At 51.0% G+C, this 17,298-nt stretch overlaps 1 protein-coding gene across 1 annotated transcript; it reads left to right on the top strand.

Moving 5' to 3' along the window:
* Nucleotides 1–7,749: 7,749 nt before the first annotated feature.
* Nucleotides 7,750–15,162, top strand: LOC112106802 (probable E3 ubiquitin-protein ligase makorin-2). Its single transcript, XM_024200244.3, has 8 exons — nucleotides 7,750–7,823; nucleotides 9,827–9,946; nucleotides 10,859–11,163; nucleotides 11,481–11,575; nucleotides 12,215–12,423; nucleotides 13,750–13,860; nucleotides 14,060–14,192; nucleotides 14,829–15,162. Exons 1-8 carry the CDS (start codon nucleotides 7,750–7,752, stop codon nucleotides 14,982–14,984), a joined length of 1,203 nt encoding a protein of 400 aa, XP_024056012.1. The 3' UTR covers nucleotides 14,985–15,162.
* The last annotated feature ends 2,136 nt before the right edge of the window (nucleotides 15,163–17,298 follow it).

Here is a 17,298-nt window from a genome sequence, read left to right on the forward strand (position 1 = left end):
CTGCTTGGCAATTCCACTGCTTCTGTCCTCCCTAGTAGGCACCCGTATCAGAGGTTGGGACTGATACAGACCCCCCCCACCCCGCCCGTCATCACCAAAACTGCAGCCTATCCCACCCTTATGCTCCTTGTCTTCCCACACACACACACTCCCCGCAGGGGCATTACCCCTCTTAGGTATGGTTCATGGCTGCACACACTAGTGCAAAGCAATGTACATTTAATTGAAGGAGCATTGTGTAGTGCAGCGGTTCCCAAACTTAACTGGTTCCCTTAGCACCACCTGTAAAAATCACGGTGAAGTGAACAAATAGTCCATCAAGCTCACAATCTGCTGTTTGGAAACCCCTGGTCTAGTGACTAGTGCATGAGGAGGCTCCGAGTTGAGACCTTTGTGGCCTGTTCCCAGCTCTTTGCCAGCTTGCTGCGCTCCTTTTGGCAAGTCACGCCTCCCCTCTTGCCTCAGTTTCCCCATCTGTCTTATCCGGCTAGTCCTTTTCCTTCCCTACTTCACAGGGGTGTTATGAGGCCCATTTGTAAAGCACTTTGAAGTCCTCTTGTGAAAGGAGCCAGAGAAGTGTGAATGATGGACTGATGGGTTTGTGATTGGTACCTTTCCAAAGTGTCTGTAGTGACCCTGCGGCCCTCTGCTCTGGAGTGCTGCTGTGACTCCCGGCCAGCCCTGGCCCCCAGGAGATGCTGGGCTCATGTTCTCTTCATCACTTGAGGAACTTTTGCTCGTTAATGTTGTAACAAGCCTCAAACTGAAATGTATATTTTTGCTAGAAGTACAAACCTCCAAGTGTTTTTAATATAAACGGTGTTGCAGACTGACTTACCTTGAAATAAACCTGACCTAAATATTTAAGAAACTTTTAGCGCATTGCCATGCTTTCTTCAACGCTTTGTAGTGTCTCCCAGCCCTGTCTGTGGGCGAAGTTTAAACAGTTCTTTCATTAGACGAGTCACAGGGACTTGCTGTTTTTGGCGGAGCTTTGGGGGGGTCTCTCTTAGAGCTGGATCCTGCCATTTGCAATGCACGGAGGGGTCCTTGCACCCACATCAGTAGGACTCTGTGCAGGGGCAGGAGTCCATCCACGCAAAGCTTGTCACAGGATTGGGGCTTTGGGTGCCTATCATGCGAACACTTACTCGCTCAAGTAACTTTACTTCCACAGCTAGTCCCATTTATTTCAATAGGACTGTTCGCATGTATAAAGTTCGGCAGCTGGCTTGAGTGTGTGTTTCATAGAACCATAGAAGATTAGGGTTGGAAGAGACCTCAGGAGGTCATCTAGTCCAACCCCCTGCTCAAAGCAGGACCAATCTCCAACTAAATCATCCCAGCCAGGGCTTTGTCAAGCCAGGCCTTAAAAACCTCTAAGGATGGAGATTCCACCACCTCCCTAAGTAACCCATTCCAGTGCTTCACCACCCTCCTAGTGAAAAAGTTTTTCCTAATATCCAGCCTAGACCTCCCCCACTGCAACTTGAGACCATTGCTCCTTGATCTGTCATCTGCCACCACTGAGAACAGCCTACATCCATCCTCTTTGGAACCCCCCTTCAGGTAGTTGAAGGCTGCTATCAAAACCCCCCTCACTCTTCTCTTCTGCAGACTAAATAAGCCCAGTTAAATTAAATTAAATTAATGGAGATATCCCATCTCCTAGAACTGGAAGGGACCTTGAAAGGTCATCGAGTCCAGCCCCCTGCCTTCACTAGCAGGACCAAGTACTGATTTTGCCCCAGATCCCTAAGTGGCCCCCTCAAGGATTGAACTCACAACCCTGGGTTTAGCAGGCCAATGCTCAAACCACTTCCCTCAGTCTCTCCTCTGGAGGAGCAGGGCTCTGAATTATTTTACCGTAGCATGTAGGAGTCCAAGTCATGGACCAGGATCCCATTGTGCTAGGAGCTGTAGGGAATTCGTAATCAATTTTTTCAAGCCTGTCCCTTGGTAGTTGTGGGGCCCCAGTTGTGCTGAGGGCAGTGCTCAGGAAAACCGGCCACCTGTCGAGGGATACAGAATATGTGCCAAAGAACCATGTGCAAATAATATCTATCTCCACCCTGGGGAAGTTGGGCAGGAGCAAATTTGCTGTGTTGGTGTAAATTGTGCCGACATGAGACGCTTCCTGTGCTACTCTCTCCTTCTTCCAACCATGCACAAATACAGAGTTGTGATGTTCCATTTTGTGTTGGGTTTTGATGGTTTAGTGAAAGGATATTTTGTGGAATTTTTTTAAAACCATGTTTTTAAAAGAGGACTGGGAACATCGCCACGCACTCCACCCTAGGCGTTCCCTGCAAGAGCTGTGCCAATCTAAAATAACCTTAACTCGTCTTGCCGATGTAGCGCCTCTGTCTGTTCCCATCTGTTTGGTTCACAGGGTCCTTGAAGAAGAGAGTTCCTGAGCAAAGGGCAAATCCTCTGCTGTGTTTTCTCCTCACAGGCAGAAACCTCACGCGAGCAACGTTCATCAGCTTTCAAAAATATTTTTTATGGCAAGAATTCTTTCCATTCTGCACGTATGAGAGGCCCTTAAACTCTCTCTGCTGAAGTCCCAAACACTCCCCTTAGCACAAGCCCAGTCCTACTCACTGGAGCTAATAACAAAGCTCTTGTTGACTTAACAGCCCGATCCTGAGCCTGTGCTGAGTCCATTGAGGTTATGGGAATGAAAGGTGCACAGCAGCTTGTAGAACTGGGCCCTTAACTACGCAGCTGGAAGAGCCCATGGGGAAATGCCCATTCAAACAAAGGGTGCTAACTGCCAGAGCTGTTGTAATAAACCACCAGGAGGGTGTCTGTCTGTCTCTTCTGAATGGAATCAGAGCTGCTCTGCTGTGGTACGGTGCCCCTGTGCTGCTGCTATCAGAGATTCTTTGTTACAGCGGTTACTGGAGGCCTCTCTTTTGGAGCAAGAAGAGCTGTGTTCTGTGTGCGTCCCTGATACGTACATACATTGATGGCTAGGAAGGCCAAGGGCACCATGGGTTTGTTACTGTGCTGCGTAAACTTCTTAGTTTAAGCAAGAGCATGGCAAAAACCCTCCCACTTTCCACGTTTGCTCTTCCACTCAGCACACCCAGACCCATTGCTAATCGTGAGCTGTGCCAGGGCCTTGCTCCTTACCTTGCCTACAGCATGAGGTTTTTAGCCAAAGGTGGGGAGCGGGTGTAGGCAACCCCATAAATATTCAGCCAGGGCCCAATCCTGCTCCTGTCAAATCATTCCTCTCTCTGGGCTCAGCTCTGCCCCATGGAAGTTTTGCTGTTGATTAAACTAGGAACAGGGGTAGGTTCGTGTTTGGAACAGATCTGATTTCACCAAATAGTTTTGTCATTGAAACGAAGGAGGGAGAGAACGAGGAGTACTTGTGGCACCTTAGAGACTAACAAATTTATTTGAGCCTAAGCTTTCGTGGGCTAAAACCCACTTCATCGGATACATGCAGTGGAAAATACAGCAGGAAGATATATATATACACAGAGAACATGAAAAAATGGGTGTTGCCATACCAACTATAACGAGACTAATCAATTAAGGTGGGATATTAGCAGCAGGAGGAAAAAAAACTTTTGTAGTGATAATCAGGATGGCCTATTTCCAACAGTTGACAAGAAGGTGTGAGTCCTGTGGCACTTTATAGACTAACAGACGTATAGGGGCATGAGGTTTTGTGGGTGAATAAGTGGGTATTCACCCACGAAAGCTCATGCTCCTATACGTCTGTTAGTCTGTAAGGTGCCACAGGACTCTGCTGCTTTTACAAAGCCAGACTAACACAGCTACCCCTTTGATATAAGAAGGTGTGAGTAACAGTGGGGGGGAAATTAGCATGGGGAAATAGTTTTTTGTGCCGCAGATTTGAGCATGACCTATGCCAATATCTGCCTGAGGCTGCAAAGAGCCTGAAACAATAGCTCTGTGTGAACTGCCCCATTCGTTCCAGTGCGTGCTAATGCCAATGTCAACGAGGAGTCTGAATGGCAACCTTGTTTCACTGCTCATCAGGGCATGTGGGAAAGGGGAGGAAGTGTCATACTTTGATGGTCTAAAAATACAGGTAAGCCTCTAGGGGCTAAAGGGGGCACAATTGGCTTCATTTTCCTGAAGTTGAATTTTATGCAGCACAGTAACAACCCCGTGGTGCCCTTGGCCTAAATGAAAGTCAGGGCTTGTCTACATTGTGAGTTATTGCAGGATAAGTCAAGGGCTGAAGACCACAGCACACCAGCGTGCCATGCAGTAACGTCCCGTGTGGTCACTGCTACAGCTAGTGAACGTCCAGCAAGTGAAAATCCACACAGCCAGGTACTGTGCACCATGAAGAGGAGCCCTCAGCTTTGAAAAGTTTGGGAAGTGCTAACTGAAGGGATCTGTCTGTATCTCTTCCATGGTGTTCTAGGGGAATGGGCTCTCTATGTCTGTAGTAGTGGGGTACATTAGCTGATGGCAACAGTCTTGTTCCAGCACCACCCCATCTGCACAAAAAAGCCCTGGGCTGTATTTTATGTTGGTAACGGTAACTTTCAATCATTACGTAGCACTTGGCATTCGTATAGATCTTTGCAAATGCAAACTAATGAATCCTCATGACAACCTTGTGCACTGGGGAACAACTCAGACCCATTATAGAGGGTGGTGAAACCGAGGTAAAAGAGGTGAAATTACTTACCCAAAGTCACCCAGGGAGAGTCAGTGGCAGGAGTGTTGCACCTCTAGGCTCATTTCACTAGCTTGTGCTGCCTCACTGAAGTTTTAAAAACCTGTACAACACTGTCAAAAGACTAACCTGGGAGCTTAAATTCATAACTTTGCTAGGCACTAAAAATCATGGACTGAATCATGGACTGTAATCCACTAAAAAACACACATCACTCTTTTTTTCTTTTCTTCTTCCATTTCCCCCCCTATGATTGGAGAGGTGTTAACAGGCCACTCAACTTCCCCCTGAACCGTTCCTTGAAAGGTGCTAGCTACTTATGTTCAACAATCTATTCCACCTTGTATTTAGCTTAGATCTGAAGAAGAGCTAGGTGTAAGCTCAAAAGCTTGTCTGTCTCCCCTGCAGAAGTTGGTCCAACAAACGGTATTCCCTTGTCTCCCTAAAGTTTTTAGAACTCAGGCCCAGATCCTCAAAGTTATTTCTATTAATTTTAATGGGCATTCGGTACCTAAATTCCTTTCAGGATCTAGGGTGCTGTGAATGGTTTAATCCACTGGAGGTTGAGTGCTGGCTAACTTGAATTAAAAAGAGCGTGTTTGTAGGTGCTAGTCTAGATGCTCCACACAGTTTTCTGTTCTGGAATGCTAAGCAAATGAATACAGTACCGTGCCTGGACAAAAAAATAACACTTAGCTTTTAGCTAGGGCGCTAGTACATTTAAAGTGCTTACAATCATTAAGGCCCTGATTTTGCAAACACTTCCGGGGCATGCTTCAGTGTAAGCAGATGACTAGTACCATCAAAGTCAGTGGAGGGGACTTTTAGGCACCTAACTCCCTTAGGCCCTTTGGCACTACTTATGTGCTAAGGTTAAGCAAATGCCTAAGGCCCAGATCCTCAAGGTATTTAAGGGCCTAACGCCCATTGAAATCAATAGGAGATAGGCACCTAACTGCCTTGGAGGACCTGGGCCTAAGGGTTTGCCGAACCAGGGCCTGACTAATTATCAGTAGTAGCAAACAGGCAGAAATAAAAGTGCGTGGGTCCAACCAGGCTGCAGCTGCAAGGATACATGTACTATATGCCCAGCTTTGTTCTAATACACACAGACGTGCCTGTGATACGATGCAAGAATCTGAGGGCATTTCTGAGCATGCATGGATTGTAATGCAAGTGTTGTGTCATGTTTTGCTTTGTGCCAGACCTGGGCTACTCCCTTCACAGTCTAGTAGCCTCCCCCGTTCCCCCCGCCCCTCAAGGCACAGGGTTTTACACCTACATAAATGGGGACAAACAGCAAGTCTGATCTGAAAGGGTTTGGGGAGGTAGAACTATAATGGTCAGGACAGCTGGGGCCCAAGGGCAGCTGCTAACAGATTGCAGAACGTAGCAGAGAAAAGGACAGAGCCAAGTATTCTTTACTGTTCCGTCCCTGGAAGCAATTATTCCATGTCCTTGCATTTACTTTGCTTTGTGTGCAGAACAGGTGTGAAGCAGGAAGTGGCAGGGGCTAGCAGGGTGCTCCATGTAGCCCCTTCCTTTGTGCTGTTGAAAATTCCAGGGCGTCACATCAGTGAAACTGAAACTCAGGCTCTGTCTACATGTGAAAAAGCCACCCTGAGTGACGCAAGTTACACCGACCTAAGCGAAGCGCCGGTGTGGACAGCGCTGTGTTGGCAGGAGAGCTTCTGGGGCTGGAGTAGTTAAGCCAACGGGAGAGCTCTTTCCCGGCTTAGAGTGGTTACGTTAGACAGCTTACAGTGGTGCAGCTGCAGCTCCTCCGCTGTAAACTCTCTCGTGTAGCCATAGCCCCCCTGGGGAAACGCTTTCAGTTTATTTAAATCCAACCTGCATCTCTCCTCCCCACCCAATAGACACCCTCACGGAAGCCCTGCCCAGATTAGGCAGCAAAGAATTGCAACGAACCATTGTAAGACACTCGGAGTATGCACTACCTCACTCCTACCCAGCCCTGGGGTTTTATTACAGTATAGAGGCCCAGAGTGCTAGTTGCTGTACATACAGGGAGTTCCTGCCCCAAAGAACTTACTGCCTAAACAGACAAAGGAAATGTTATCCCCATTGATTGATAAGGAACAGAGGCACTGAGACATTAAGACCCAGTTCCTCAAATGTATTTAGGCTCCCATTGATGGATTTCACTGGAAGTTAGGAACCTAAATTCCTTTGAGGAGCTGGGCCCAAGTGATTTGCCCTCAGTCAGAGTAAGGTATCTGTGGTCAAGGCAGAAATGGAACTCAGAGCACCTGACTCCCAGCCCACTGCTTTAGCCACAAGACCACCCTGTGACGATGCCTCAGGATCAGCGTCCCCTGCCAGGATGGGGACACCCATGGTTGCTCAGCAGAAGATTCTGTCTTTGTTCCGTTCTGTCCAGCTTTTTGGCTGGATGCTGTTCTCGGACCGGCCCACACTCCTCGCTCTGTTTATGTCTATTTCACACACACGCCCCCTGGGACATCAATTATTTTTTCAGTCCTTTTTTGTCTCCCTTTAAAGCCGGTGTCACGAGGGCCAAACATCCATGGCCCTGGTCTCAGTCTCTGTTGCAGTCTGAGGTATCAATAGACTCTGCAGACTTTGGTTTTACAACGTTCTATTTTTACAGGGACATCAATAACATGTTGGATTGGGGGGGGGAGCGGGGGAGACCATCCTGCTTTCTGCAAGCATTGATTGTACCAGTTGGCTGCAATGCCTGAGATGAGGCGGTCTTTCCCTCTGGTCTGGCTCTGGCTGCACTGGTCTGAATAAACATAAACCAAGTTCCAACCGCTCCAAGCACAGCAACGAAGGGGTTAAGCCTTGTTCGCTCGCCCATTGGCTCCCTCCTGTGCACCTACCGCAGGTAGCTGATCAATGGAGGGGTGAGTAGCTGGGTGGGGACCATTCCTTACTCCAAACTAATGGGCAGCTGGGTGTGTCCTAACCTCTCTGTCTTGCCGATGGGCTAGTCCTTGGGGAAGGCTGGTTTAAACCCCTCCCCTCCCATAAAGAGTTCTGGAGGGGGCTGTGGGGGGAGAGAGGCACTTTGATTCTGTGTTTGGGCGAGGATGGAGCCTGGCTCGCTGGTAGCAGCTGGAGGGGGTCAGCCCAACAGAGGCCCCTACTCCAGGGTCCTGTGCAGGTAGGGTCTGGGGAGGGGGGTGGCTGCAGGTCAGCTCTGCAGGGGCAGAGAGCGATTCCTGAGCTGGGCTTAGGGCCCAGGAAGGTTTGCGACACTGCCCCTGCAGCCCCACCCAGACAAAAACCAGGCTGTGGAGGGAGGGCTGCAAACTGCTCTCCCCGATCCCTTTTTTGTGCTATGGGGCGGGAGTCGGCAGCAGGCGAGTCTCCTGGATGGCGGCCCTGAAATGGCGCCCATACAGGCTCTGAAGGTAACACCTCGTGGGGGGAGATGAAAGGGGCCTGTGGGCAGAGCCACCATTGTCTGGCTGGGGCAGGCTCTTTGCAGCGCTGGAGGATTCTCTGGTTCCCTGGAGTGGCAAAGGCCAGGACCCTGGCTCTTACAAGCTGATTGTGCAGAGGCAGCAAAACCTACAGAAACTGCTGCGTCTGCTTTTTCTCCCCCTTGGGTTTCCCCACTGACCTGACTTCCCTTTGTAGTGAAACTTCTTGTGCTAATTTCAGGCACAACCTCGCTTTCGTTGCATCAGGCTCTCTGGATGGTTTGGTAAATAGCTCCAGCTTTTAAGCCAACCAGGGGTAAAAAAAAAAAAAAAAACACCAAAACTTGTGTCCTGAACGTGTTTAACAGCCAAACTTCTTGGAGTGCTTCTCTGAAACTTCAGGCGTTCCTTGCTCCCCACCTGAGAGGGGCTCATGCCTGGGGGAAGTCTGACCGGCTGCTGATTTTTGAAATGATCAGAACTCCATGTTAACCATTTGGGGAAGCTGAATCAGGTGCATTCCCAGCTCTCCTGATTCTTCATGCTCTTGTTATTGGAGCAAGCATGTGTGAGACTGGGACTCTCCATGGGAAAATACTCCTGTGGGGTTCCCCTGCTACCTCACCCCGCCTTAGGGTGACCAGATGTACTGATTTTTTTATAGGGACAGTTCTGATTTTTGGGTCTTTTTCTTATATGGGATTCTATTACCTCCCACCCCCGACCCGATTTTTCACACTTGCTGTCTGGTCACCCTACCCAGCCTGGCCATGCTTCTTCTCCCTGAATCAAATCTGCTAGGCTGGGTGCAGTGGCCTTTCTCCAGTGCCCCTGCAGGTTTCCACCTGTCCCCTGCTCTTCCTCTGGGGGCTCTCTGACTCCCTAGCCGTCTTCCTCTACCCAAGTTCTGTTGGCAGTGGGGTGGACTGTCTCTCTGTGTGTGCTGAGATGGGCTGTAGGCTGGGGAATGCCCCTGCTTGCTGTCAGCCATAGCATGTAACTACACACCCAGATCAGTCAGGCTGCTATACCATAGCTCTTTTCCCCAGGCTATGTGATGTGCACTGTGCCCTCCCTATGGGATGTGTCCACCCCCTGGGTTTCTAGCGCTCCTGAGCTGAGCTGCTGTCCGAGCCCTCTGCATCTCACTAGTGGCTGCTGGCCTTGTTCTCTCACCCCTGCTGGGCCCTCATCCATGGGCTTCTCCTCCGTGCACCCTGGACTGGGCAGCAGGCCCGAGGCTGGGCGTTTCACGGGAGCCCGGGAGAGTTAAGTGCTCAAATCCTACTGAATTTCAATGGGAATTGGGTGCCCAGTCCCTGTCAGCTCCCTTACAAATCCCAGCCCTGTGTTCAAGCTTCGCTGATGTGCGCAGAATGCAAGGGAGCCGCTCTGCTCCCCCCGTGACATGAGAGCCTGGCGTTTGCTGCTCATCACTTGGGCATCTCACAAGGCTGAAATGAAGACCTACCGAGTGAATCTTGCTGACAGTGCGGCCCCCGCTGAGCAATCATTTACACCCCCAGTAGGAAACGTCCTCTAGTTTCTGCAGCCTCCCCGGTTAGTGGGCTGGGGCTGGGGCTGGGGAAGGCGCTGAACTCCTCTGGGAAGTAAGGGAGTGTCAGGATGAGCGGATGGACTAGTGGGAGCTGTATCCATTGAGGCTGTATCCATAGGAAGCTGGTGTGCAGCTGGAGAGACGGTAGCCTGTGAGTCAATATGGATTCTGTTCTCCCTGCAGGAACTTTGCCCGTGGAGCCTGCAGATGGGGTCAGAATTGCCGTTTCTCACACGACCGGAAGTCAGCCCAGATCTGCAGGTATTTCCAGAATGGGTTCTGCGGCTACGGAGACCGCTGCAGGTAAGGACGTTGCCTGGGAATCTGCAGATCTGGGCTAGAGACCAAGGTGATGGGCCCCTTAGAAATACCCTAGACCAGGGGCAGTCAAATATATTTTTTTTTTTTGTCATGGTCCAGACTCTAGGGCCTGACGTGGCCCGCGGGCCGTAGTTTGCCCAGCCCTGGTCTAAAGCAATGGGGCGGGAGGTAGGGGCGGAATCTCTAGAGCCTAGTCTAAAATGGAAACCATAATTCTCCAACAGGCTAGAGATCTGGTTAGGTAAGATGGGGAAAAACATCTGAGACCTGTTTCCCCAGGGGAGCTGCGTGGGCAGAGGAATACAGGGTCCACTCCTGCTGGCGTAGACATAGACACATTCGCAGCCAAGAGGTGCAAGACGGCTGTAGTGAGCCATAGCTTGAAGACTGTAGCTTGTTCAACTGCTGGAAGTCCTAGGTTGAAGCACTTGGCCGTGCCAGTATAGGTTTTATGTCGAGCGGGGACATGGGAGAAACAAACACTTCCTGGTGCTGTAGCTATGCTGATAAAAACCCTGGGGAAAGTGCTAATGTGGTTCGGGGAGGCGGTGTGCCTACACCGGCAAAAAAACCTCCTGCTGGCATATGTGGCGTCTACACTAGGGCTGTGCGAGCATAGGCTTTGTAGGGTAGATGTAGCCTGAGACTTCCTAAGCATTAAACTTTAATGGAAGAGGTGTCTAAATCCTTTAGACTTATTCTGAAAATCTCCATCGTCATTGCTACAGCTGAGGAGATGAGCTGTTCCCTGGTTTGTCTCTGTCCTAGCGAAGCTTCGGACACTGCGGTGGCATGAGATTCTGAGCAGAAAGGGGCGGTCCAGCGACCTAACCGATAGGAATGTTTCTCACCACTGGGCCTCCCTGTGTAGCCTGTAACCTTTGACTCTTCCAGCTACCAGCACATCCAAGACCCTCCAGCCCCTGCTTGGAGCAGATGCGGCTCACAGCCTGCCTTATCGCTGAGCCGTCGGGGCTCGGAGCCAGCCGTCCGGCCAGAAGCAGCAGCTGGGAGCTGGGGAGGAGCCAGGCGTGGCTCGGAGCCCTCTGTCCCTAGTGTGACACAGCTGCAACTGAACTTCAGGCAGCTGAGCACAGAGTTTGAGGAGGAAGAGGAAGATAAAGAGACCGTCCCCACGTATCCCCCAAACGGGGCCGTCAGCAGAGAGTTTGTCCCCAGGCAGGCCCCGCGTGGATCAGGTAAGTGCTGCTGGCATGCTAACAGTGTCGGAAGGGAGGCTGGGACTGGCTGGGTGGGCGTGCCGTACGGGGCTCTAGCATGGATGGGGAGTGCTTCTGTCCAATGCACCTTAGGTTTCTTCCAGCTGACTAGTCCTCCTGCCTGGAGAAGGTTGCATCTGCTCAGGCAGCTCTTGATGGGTCCCACTGGGGAGGTGATGTATGGAGCTGGGATCCTGCCCCAAGGGGCAGACTGGCTGTGCTTTTGTGGACTGGCTTTTGAAGGCCCTTTGTCCTATGTGAATGCATCTCATGCTAACTGTTGTGTTGCTGGTCAGGGTCCCGACCATGGGATCTGGGATTGCAGAGAACTTCCCTGGCACCAGAGGCTGCATCTAACAAGGCAATTGTCCCAGCACCTCGAACCCTAGAGGTGAGTGAGACTCTTGGGGGGGAGGGGGAAGAAGATGACATTGCCACTCAGACATTCTCAATGGGATGCTCTTACAGTGTCTGTCTATTGTGCTTACCTGGCCCCCGTCACCATGGCATCTGAGCACCTCTCCATCCTTAATGCATTTATCCTCCCAACGTCTGTCAGGCCGGGCACTGCTATTGTCCCCATTTCACAGATGGAGAACTGAGGCACCGAGAGGCTAAGTGCCTTGCCCCAAGGTCACCCAGGGAGTCTGTGGCAGAGCAGGGAATTGATCCCAGGTCTCTCGAATAGGCTAATGCCCTGGGACCGTCCTTCCCCTGAGTCCTCCCCCAGACACCCTACCATAGATGGCTGCAAGCAATCGTTTCTGTAGGGTGAAGCCGGTGCGATCTTCCCCCTCCCCTGTCTATGGGCCTGTTTGTAGCCTGGCAGGGGTCTGCAGAACGCCGGCTCTTCCCATGCCCAGAGCTGAGACGCTGGCCCTCTGCAAAGCAGGCTGGCTACTCAGCCAGCCCAGAGCTGAGCACCGGGTTTTACTGTGGCGCCCGGCCTGGGGAAGATGAGGCAGCACAGCTCTGTGGAAGGAAGGGGGCTCTGTCTCCAAGTGCTAGCCGGCTATATTGCTCCGTGCAGGCAGCTGGTGGGCTGGGCGCAGCTGCTGCTTTGGTGGGGGAGTTGCGGAGCGAGGACGTGGTGTGCGGCATCTGTATGGACAAGGTCTATGAGAAGACCTTACCCGAGGAGCGCGTGTTTGGCATCCTCCCCAACTGCAGCCACGCCTACTGCGTCGGCTGCATCCGCAAGTGGCGCAAGAGCCGGGAGTTCCAGAACGCGGTGATCAAGTACGTATGGGGATCCGGAGTCCTGTTCCTGGCTATGCCACACGGGCACATGGGTCCCATGTGCTAACCTGGTGCTGGAGGCTAGGTCCCATTTCTAGGGTGACCAGATGTCCCGATTTTATAGGGACAGTCCTGATTTTGGGGGCTTTTTCTTATATAGGCACCTATTACCCCCCCCCCCCCAATCCCAGTCCCGATTTTTCACATTTGCTGTCTGGTCACCCTACCCATTTCCCTTGTCACAAAGAGCCGCAATCTGATGGGTGGCTTGGCCTTGGCAGGGCTTGGCAGCTACCCTGATGGAGGGGGAAAGGAGCTTTTAGGGCAGGCCATGGCGTGAGCAACCGCAGTGACAACCCTCCAGCCCCATCTTCTTTAAAGCTGAGGTGGTGGAAGCCCTGTTATCTTGGTCCATCCCTGTTGTGGGAAATCTGTTCTAATGGCATCTAGGGCACAGCACAGACTAGTGCAGTGGGTCTAGAACAGTGGTTCCCAAACTTTAACAACCTGTGAACCCCTTTCACTAAAATGTCAAGTCTCGCAAACCCCCTCCTAAAAATGAATATTTCCAGGGATTTTCTCCTTTACCTGAGTATAAATTATAAAAGCACTGATCTTGGAAATATAAAATTTGTTTTTATGACATGCTTATTACACACTATTTATTATTAATTATTATTTATCATTACAGTATTTTTATTACATTATGAAAACGGCAACACTCTTCCAAGATCTTCGTAGCTTGTATCACTTTGAATAAGCCTGTTATAAGACAAGGCTCCTATGTTTCATCAAGGAGTATCAGATGTGAAACAGCAGGAAGGTATTTAAGAAGCCAACTCAGAGTTCCTTCTACACAAGCATTCAGGTCTTGAGCAGTCTAGGCAAACAACGCACATTACAACAAAGCTTAAACTTGTTCTTCATAATAATTTTAAAAACAGCAAAAAATATCCACCTCCCTTTCCATTTCTTATAAGGACATTTAAATCTCCTCAGTGTGATCAACATGCTTGCTTTGATCTGCTTAGCTCTTGGAAGTCCAGGGGCTCCTGGCCCCGTGCTGCCCGGGGTCCCTAGGGACAGCTCTGTCCGCCATTAGGGAATTTTTTTCCTGAGAACCCCCTGTAACATTTCAGGAACCCCAGTTTGGGAACCACTGGTCTAGAAGGAGGTAGCAGTGTCAGCTGCTGAGGGGTTGGCCTGGAGTCACTGATCCTGGAGTCGGTACTCTGCCGGCCTGGCGGAACCCCCTCCTCTGCCCCACCCTCTCATTCATTCCTGTTGGCTGCAAATGACCCATGCGCACCGTGTCTCTGCCCACAGGGCCTGCCCCGAGTGCCGGGTCACGTCCAGCTACTTCATCCCCCACAAATACTGGGTCTCGGACAGGGACGAAAAGGAGAAGCTGATAGAAACCTTCAAGGCGCGGACAGGGTAGGTGGCTGGCTCCTTTGCTTGCTGGGATGGGGTTTGTGTGATGGGCTTTGCTGTTCAAAGTGCTCCCTTACAGAGATGGCCCTTGCTAGAAGGGTGAGAGGCTGGGTCTGTGGGTCTAGTGTTGGCAGGTACCTGCAGGAAGAATTAACCCCTGAATTTCCATCTGAGTTTAACGCAACTCTTTTAACTCTCCTAGGAAAATAAAATGCAAGTTCTTTGCCCGCGGCCGTGGCCGCTGTCCCTTTAAATCGGAGTGCATCTACCTTCATGAGCTCCCGGCCAGGGTGCGGCCCCCTCGACAGAGACCTCCATGCAGGACAGGCCCTGTGGTAAGCAAAAGCAGCTTGAATCTCTCCTAAGTTGACAGCTGTTGGCACTAGCCAGCATGGGGGGGGGGGGGGGGGAGAGAGACTCTGAATCCCACCAGTCTAGCAATGTGCTCTAGTTAAAACATAAACCAATAATGCTACCAAGGTTTTGCTCTGGGGCCCTGATTCAGCAAGATACTTAGGCATGTGCCCAACTTCCAGCACCCGATCACTTCCACTGAAGTCAGTGCGACTCAGTACTCGGCTGGATCGGGGGATCCAGCTGTGACTGTCCAGCCACTGAGCGCTTGGAGGCAAGTCCTGCATGCAGCAAAGCAACTGCTGCATGTCCCCTGAGGAAGCTGCAGCCTCCTTACCAGGGGGATGGGTTGGTGAGGAGCTCTTAGCTGTTGCTCCTTACAGTTAATCTTTCCTGGCTGGTCCTCCCTCAACACCAGGATGTCTGTCTCCCGCTAGTGGCTGTCAGGACACCCTAGTTCCCCAGGGCAGATCTGAGGGAGATAAAACCTCCATCCAAGTCATGGCTGGTGAATAGGAAATACCACACGTGCGGCCACACCTTGCAGGGGGTGGGGTCGGTTCTCATCTTCCCCAGCTGGGCTAAGGGATAAGCATGTTGTTGTTGTCCTGTTGCAGGCATTCAATCCCTCTCCCTCTGAGAGCTCCGAGGAGGAGGACGATGATGTGTGCTTGTTCCAATGGGCTCTCACCTTTGCGCTGCTGCGGGGGGACATCGATGATCCAGACTACTGCCATGAGATTTTCCTCTTGGATTCCAGTGACTCAGACTAGAAATTCCACTGGGCCGGGCCTGGCTCGATGGAGTTGGGGTCACTCCGTGGCTTGTGAACCTATATCTTTTGGGTGGGGGGAGATGGGGAAAAGAAAATTGACTTCTTTTAATCTGTCTAGTTGTGTGTCTGGCAGGACTCCTAGTGATCCGAAACCTCTCTGCACAAGCTGGGGGAACGCGGCGGTGGGAAACTCTCCCGTTCCACGGGGCGGTGGGATGCGGTTACCACTGCCACGCTGCTCTTTCATCCATCCTGGGGCTGATGGGACTGACCGCTGACACGTCGCACGTCACGTTTCCACTTCCCTCCCTCCCCTCCGAAACGGCACCTCTCCCTCTCTCCGCGGGTTCCTCACCACCATGGCTTCCCAGCCTGGGATCTGGTGGTGTCCCCAGTCCTATGCCCTCCCAGCTGCCTTGCTCTAGGAGTAGGCTGTACGTCAGGTTTCGCGGTGGTCTTGCAGTCTCCGTGTTGTGGTTGGAGGCAGAGCGTGCTTGCTGCTGAGGCTACTTTGTTGTGAAGGAGAGTCAGTTGAGCAGTGCTATTGGCCACAGCAGCAGGCAGTGTCTGCATCTTGGCGGGTTGCTCTAGTATTGATTGCAGTGCTGCCAGGCATCCATAGCAGGCTTAAAAGGGGGAGCAGTCTGGGATTAGTGGGTGGGGGTTTGGGGCTTTTTTTATTGATACAGGCATCTGTCTCAGAGGTTTCATAATGTAAGCAGGGAGACCCGCTCCATGGGAGCTGGAAGGGTTGCTGCCTGGTCGTGAAGCTGCCTGTGCACATACTTAGCAAACCTTTTAACTCTTTCAGAAGATATCTGGAGACCACGAAATAAAAATCAGCTTTAAAAACTAATCAGCCAAGTCTCTTCTTCCCAAGGGCTAGGCTCTTCGTTCCCTCCTCCGTCTCCCTACTACCAAAAACTAGGCTGTTGCTAGCACCAGGGGCAAGTAATGGGCTAGGGTAAGTGGCCCCTATCTACCCTGGAGCCCAGCACTTGGGCAGAGTGGCAGGGCTGCTGTCAAAGGGTAATGTAAGGGGGGGGGGGAAGGTCTCTGCTGTCCCTTCTGCTTTACCCTCCTTCCAAAGTAATACATATTAGAAAACATAATCCCAGGGATACACATAAAACGATGGGGTCTAAATTAGCTGTTACCACTCAAGAAAGATCTTGGAGGTGTTGTGTATAGTTCTCTGCTCAATGTGCAGGGGCAGTCAAAAAAGAATGTTGGGAATCATTAGGAATGGGATAGTGTGTGTGTGTGTGTGTGTGTGTGTGTGTGTGTGTGTACACACACATACAAAATCCATGGTACGCCCACATCTTGAACACTGTGTACAGATGTGGATGCCCCATCTCAAAAAAGATACATTGGAAAAGGTTCAGAGAAGGGCAACAAAACTTGAGGGGTATAGAACAGCTTCCATATAAGGAGAGATTAATAAAAGGGATTTCTCAGCTTGCAAAAGAGATGACTAAGGGAGGATATGATGGTCTATAAAATCATGACTGTTATGGAGAAAGTAAATAAGGAAGTGTTAGTTATTCCTCAGACCACAGGAACCAGGAGTCACCAAATGAAGTTAATAGGCCGGAGGTTTAAAACAAAAGGAAGTATTTCTTCACACAATAGGCTGTCAACCTGTGGAATGTTGTGAAGACCAAGATACTTAAGGGTTCAAAAAAGAACTAGATACATTCCTGGGGGATAGGTCTATCAATGGCTATTAGCCAGGATGAGAGGGAGGGTGGCCCTAGGCTCTGTTTGCCAGAGGCTGGGAGTGGATGACAGGGGATGGATCACTTGATGGTTACCTGTTCTGTTCGTTCCCTCTGGGGCACCTGGCATTGGCCACTGTCGGGAGACAGGATACTGGGCTAGATGGACCTTTGGTCTGACCCAGTATGGCCGTTCTTATTGTTCACACTTCACTTGGGAGGGTGCTTCCCAGGCTGAGGAGACGTGGGCTAGTTCTGCTTGCGCAAGTGCACTAAACACCTGCCTGAACGTACTCAGTGGGTCTGGCTGGGTTTGTGCTTGGGGGGCTAGGCCAAGCTGCCAGCCGTGTGACTGCTGGTTACACTACTCGTTTTAGCGTGCCAGCTTGAGCAGAACTAGCACTTGTCTTTCCAACCTGGGAAGCCCTCTCCCCTCAGCCTGCATCTGGAAGGCCTGTGTGTGTCCACACAGTGCAGGCATCACTCCACTCACATACACTTAAGGAGCCCAGCCTGGCCTGAATTTCTGATGGTGGGACATCTAAGGCCTGGTCTACACTAGGACTTTAATTCGGATTTAGCTGCCTTAAT

The sequence above is a fragment of the Terrapene carolina genome, unplaced genomic scaffold (assembly GCF_002925995.2).
Source record: "Terrapene carolina triunguis isolate 2854851 unplaced genomic scaffold, T_m_triunguis-2.0 Scaffold604, whole genome shotgun sequence".
NCBI classification, from domain to species: Eukaryota; Metazoa; Chordata; order Testudines; family Emydidae; genus Terrapene; species Terrapene triunguis.

Excerpts from the sequence above, each read along its gene's own strand:
- LOC112106802 (XM_024200244.3), top strand. The coding sequence starts at position 7,750 with ATGGAGCCTGGCTCGCTGGTAGCAGCTGGAGGGGGTCAGCCCAACAGA. Across the intron at positions 9,947-10,858 it reads GGCTACGGAGACCGCTGCAG|CTACCAGCACATCCAAGACC; the intron begins GTAAGGACGTTG and ends TGACTCTTCCAG. Across the intron at positions 14,193-14,828 it reads CATGCAGGACAGGCCCTGTG|GCATTCAATCCCTCTCCCTC; the intron begins GTAAGCAAAAGC and ends GTCCTGTTGCAG.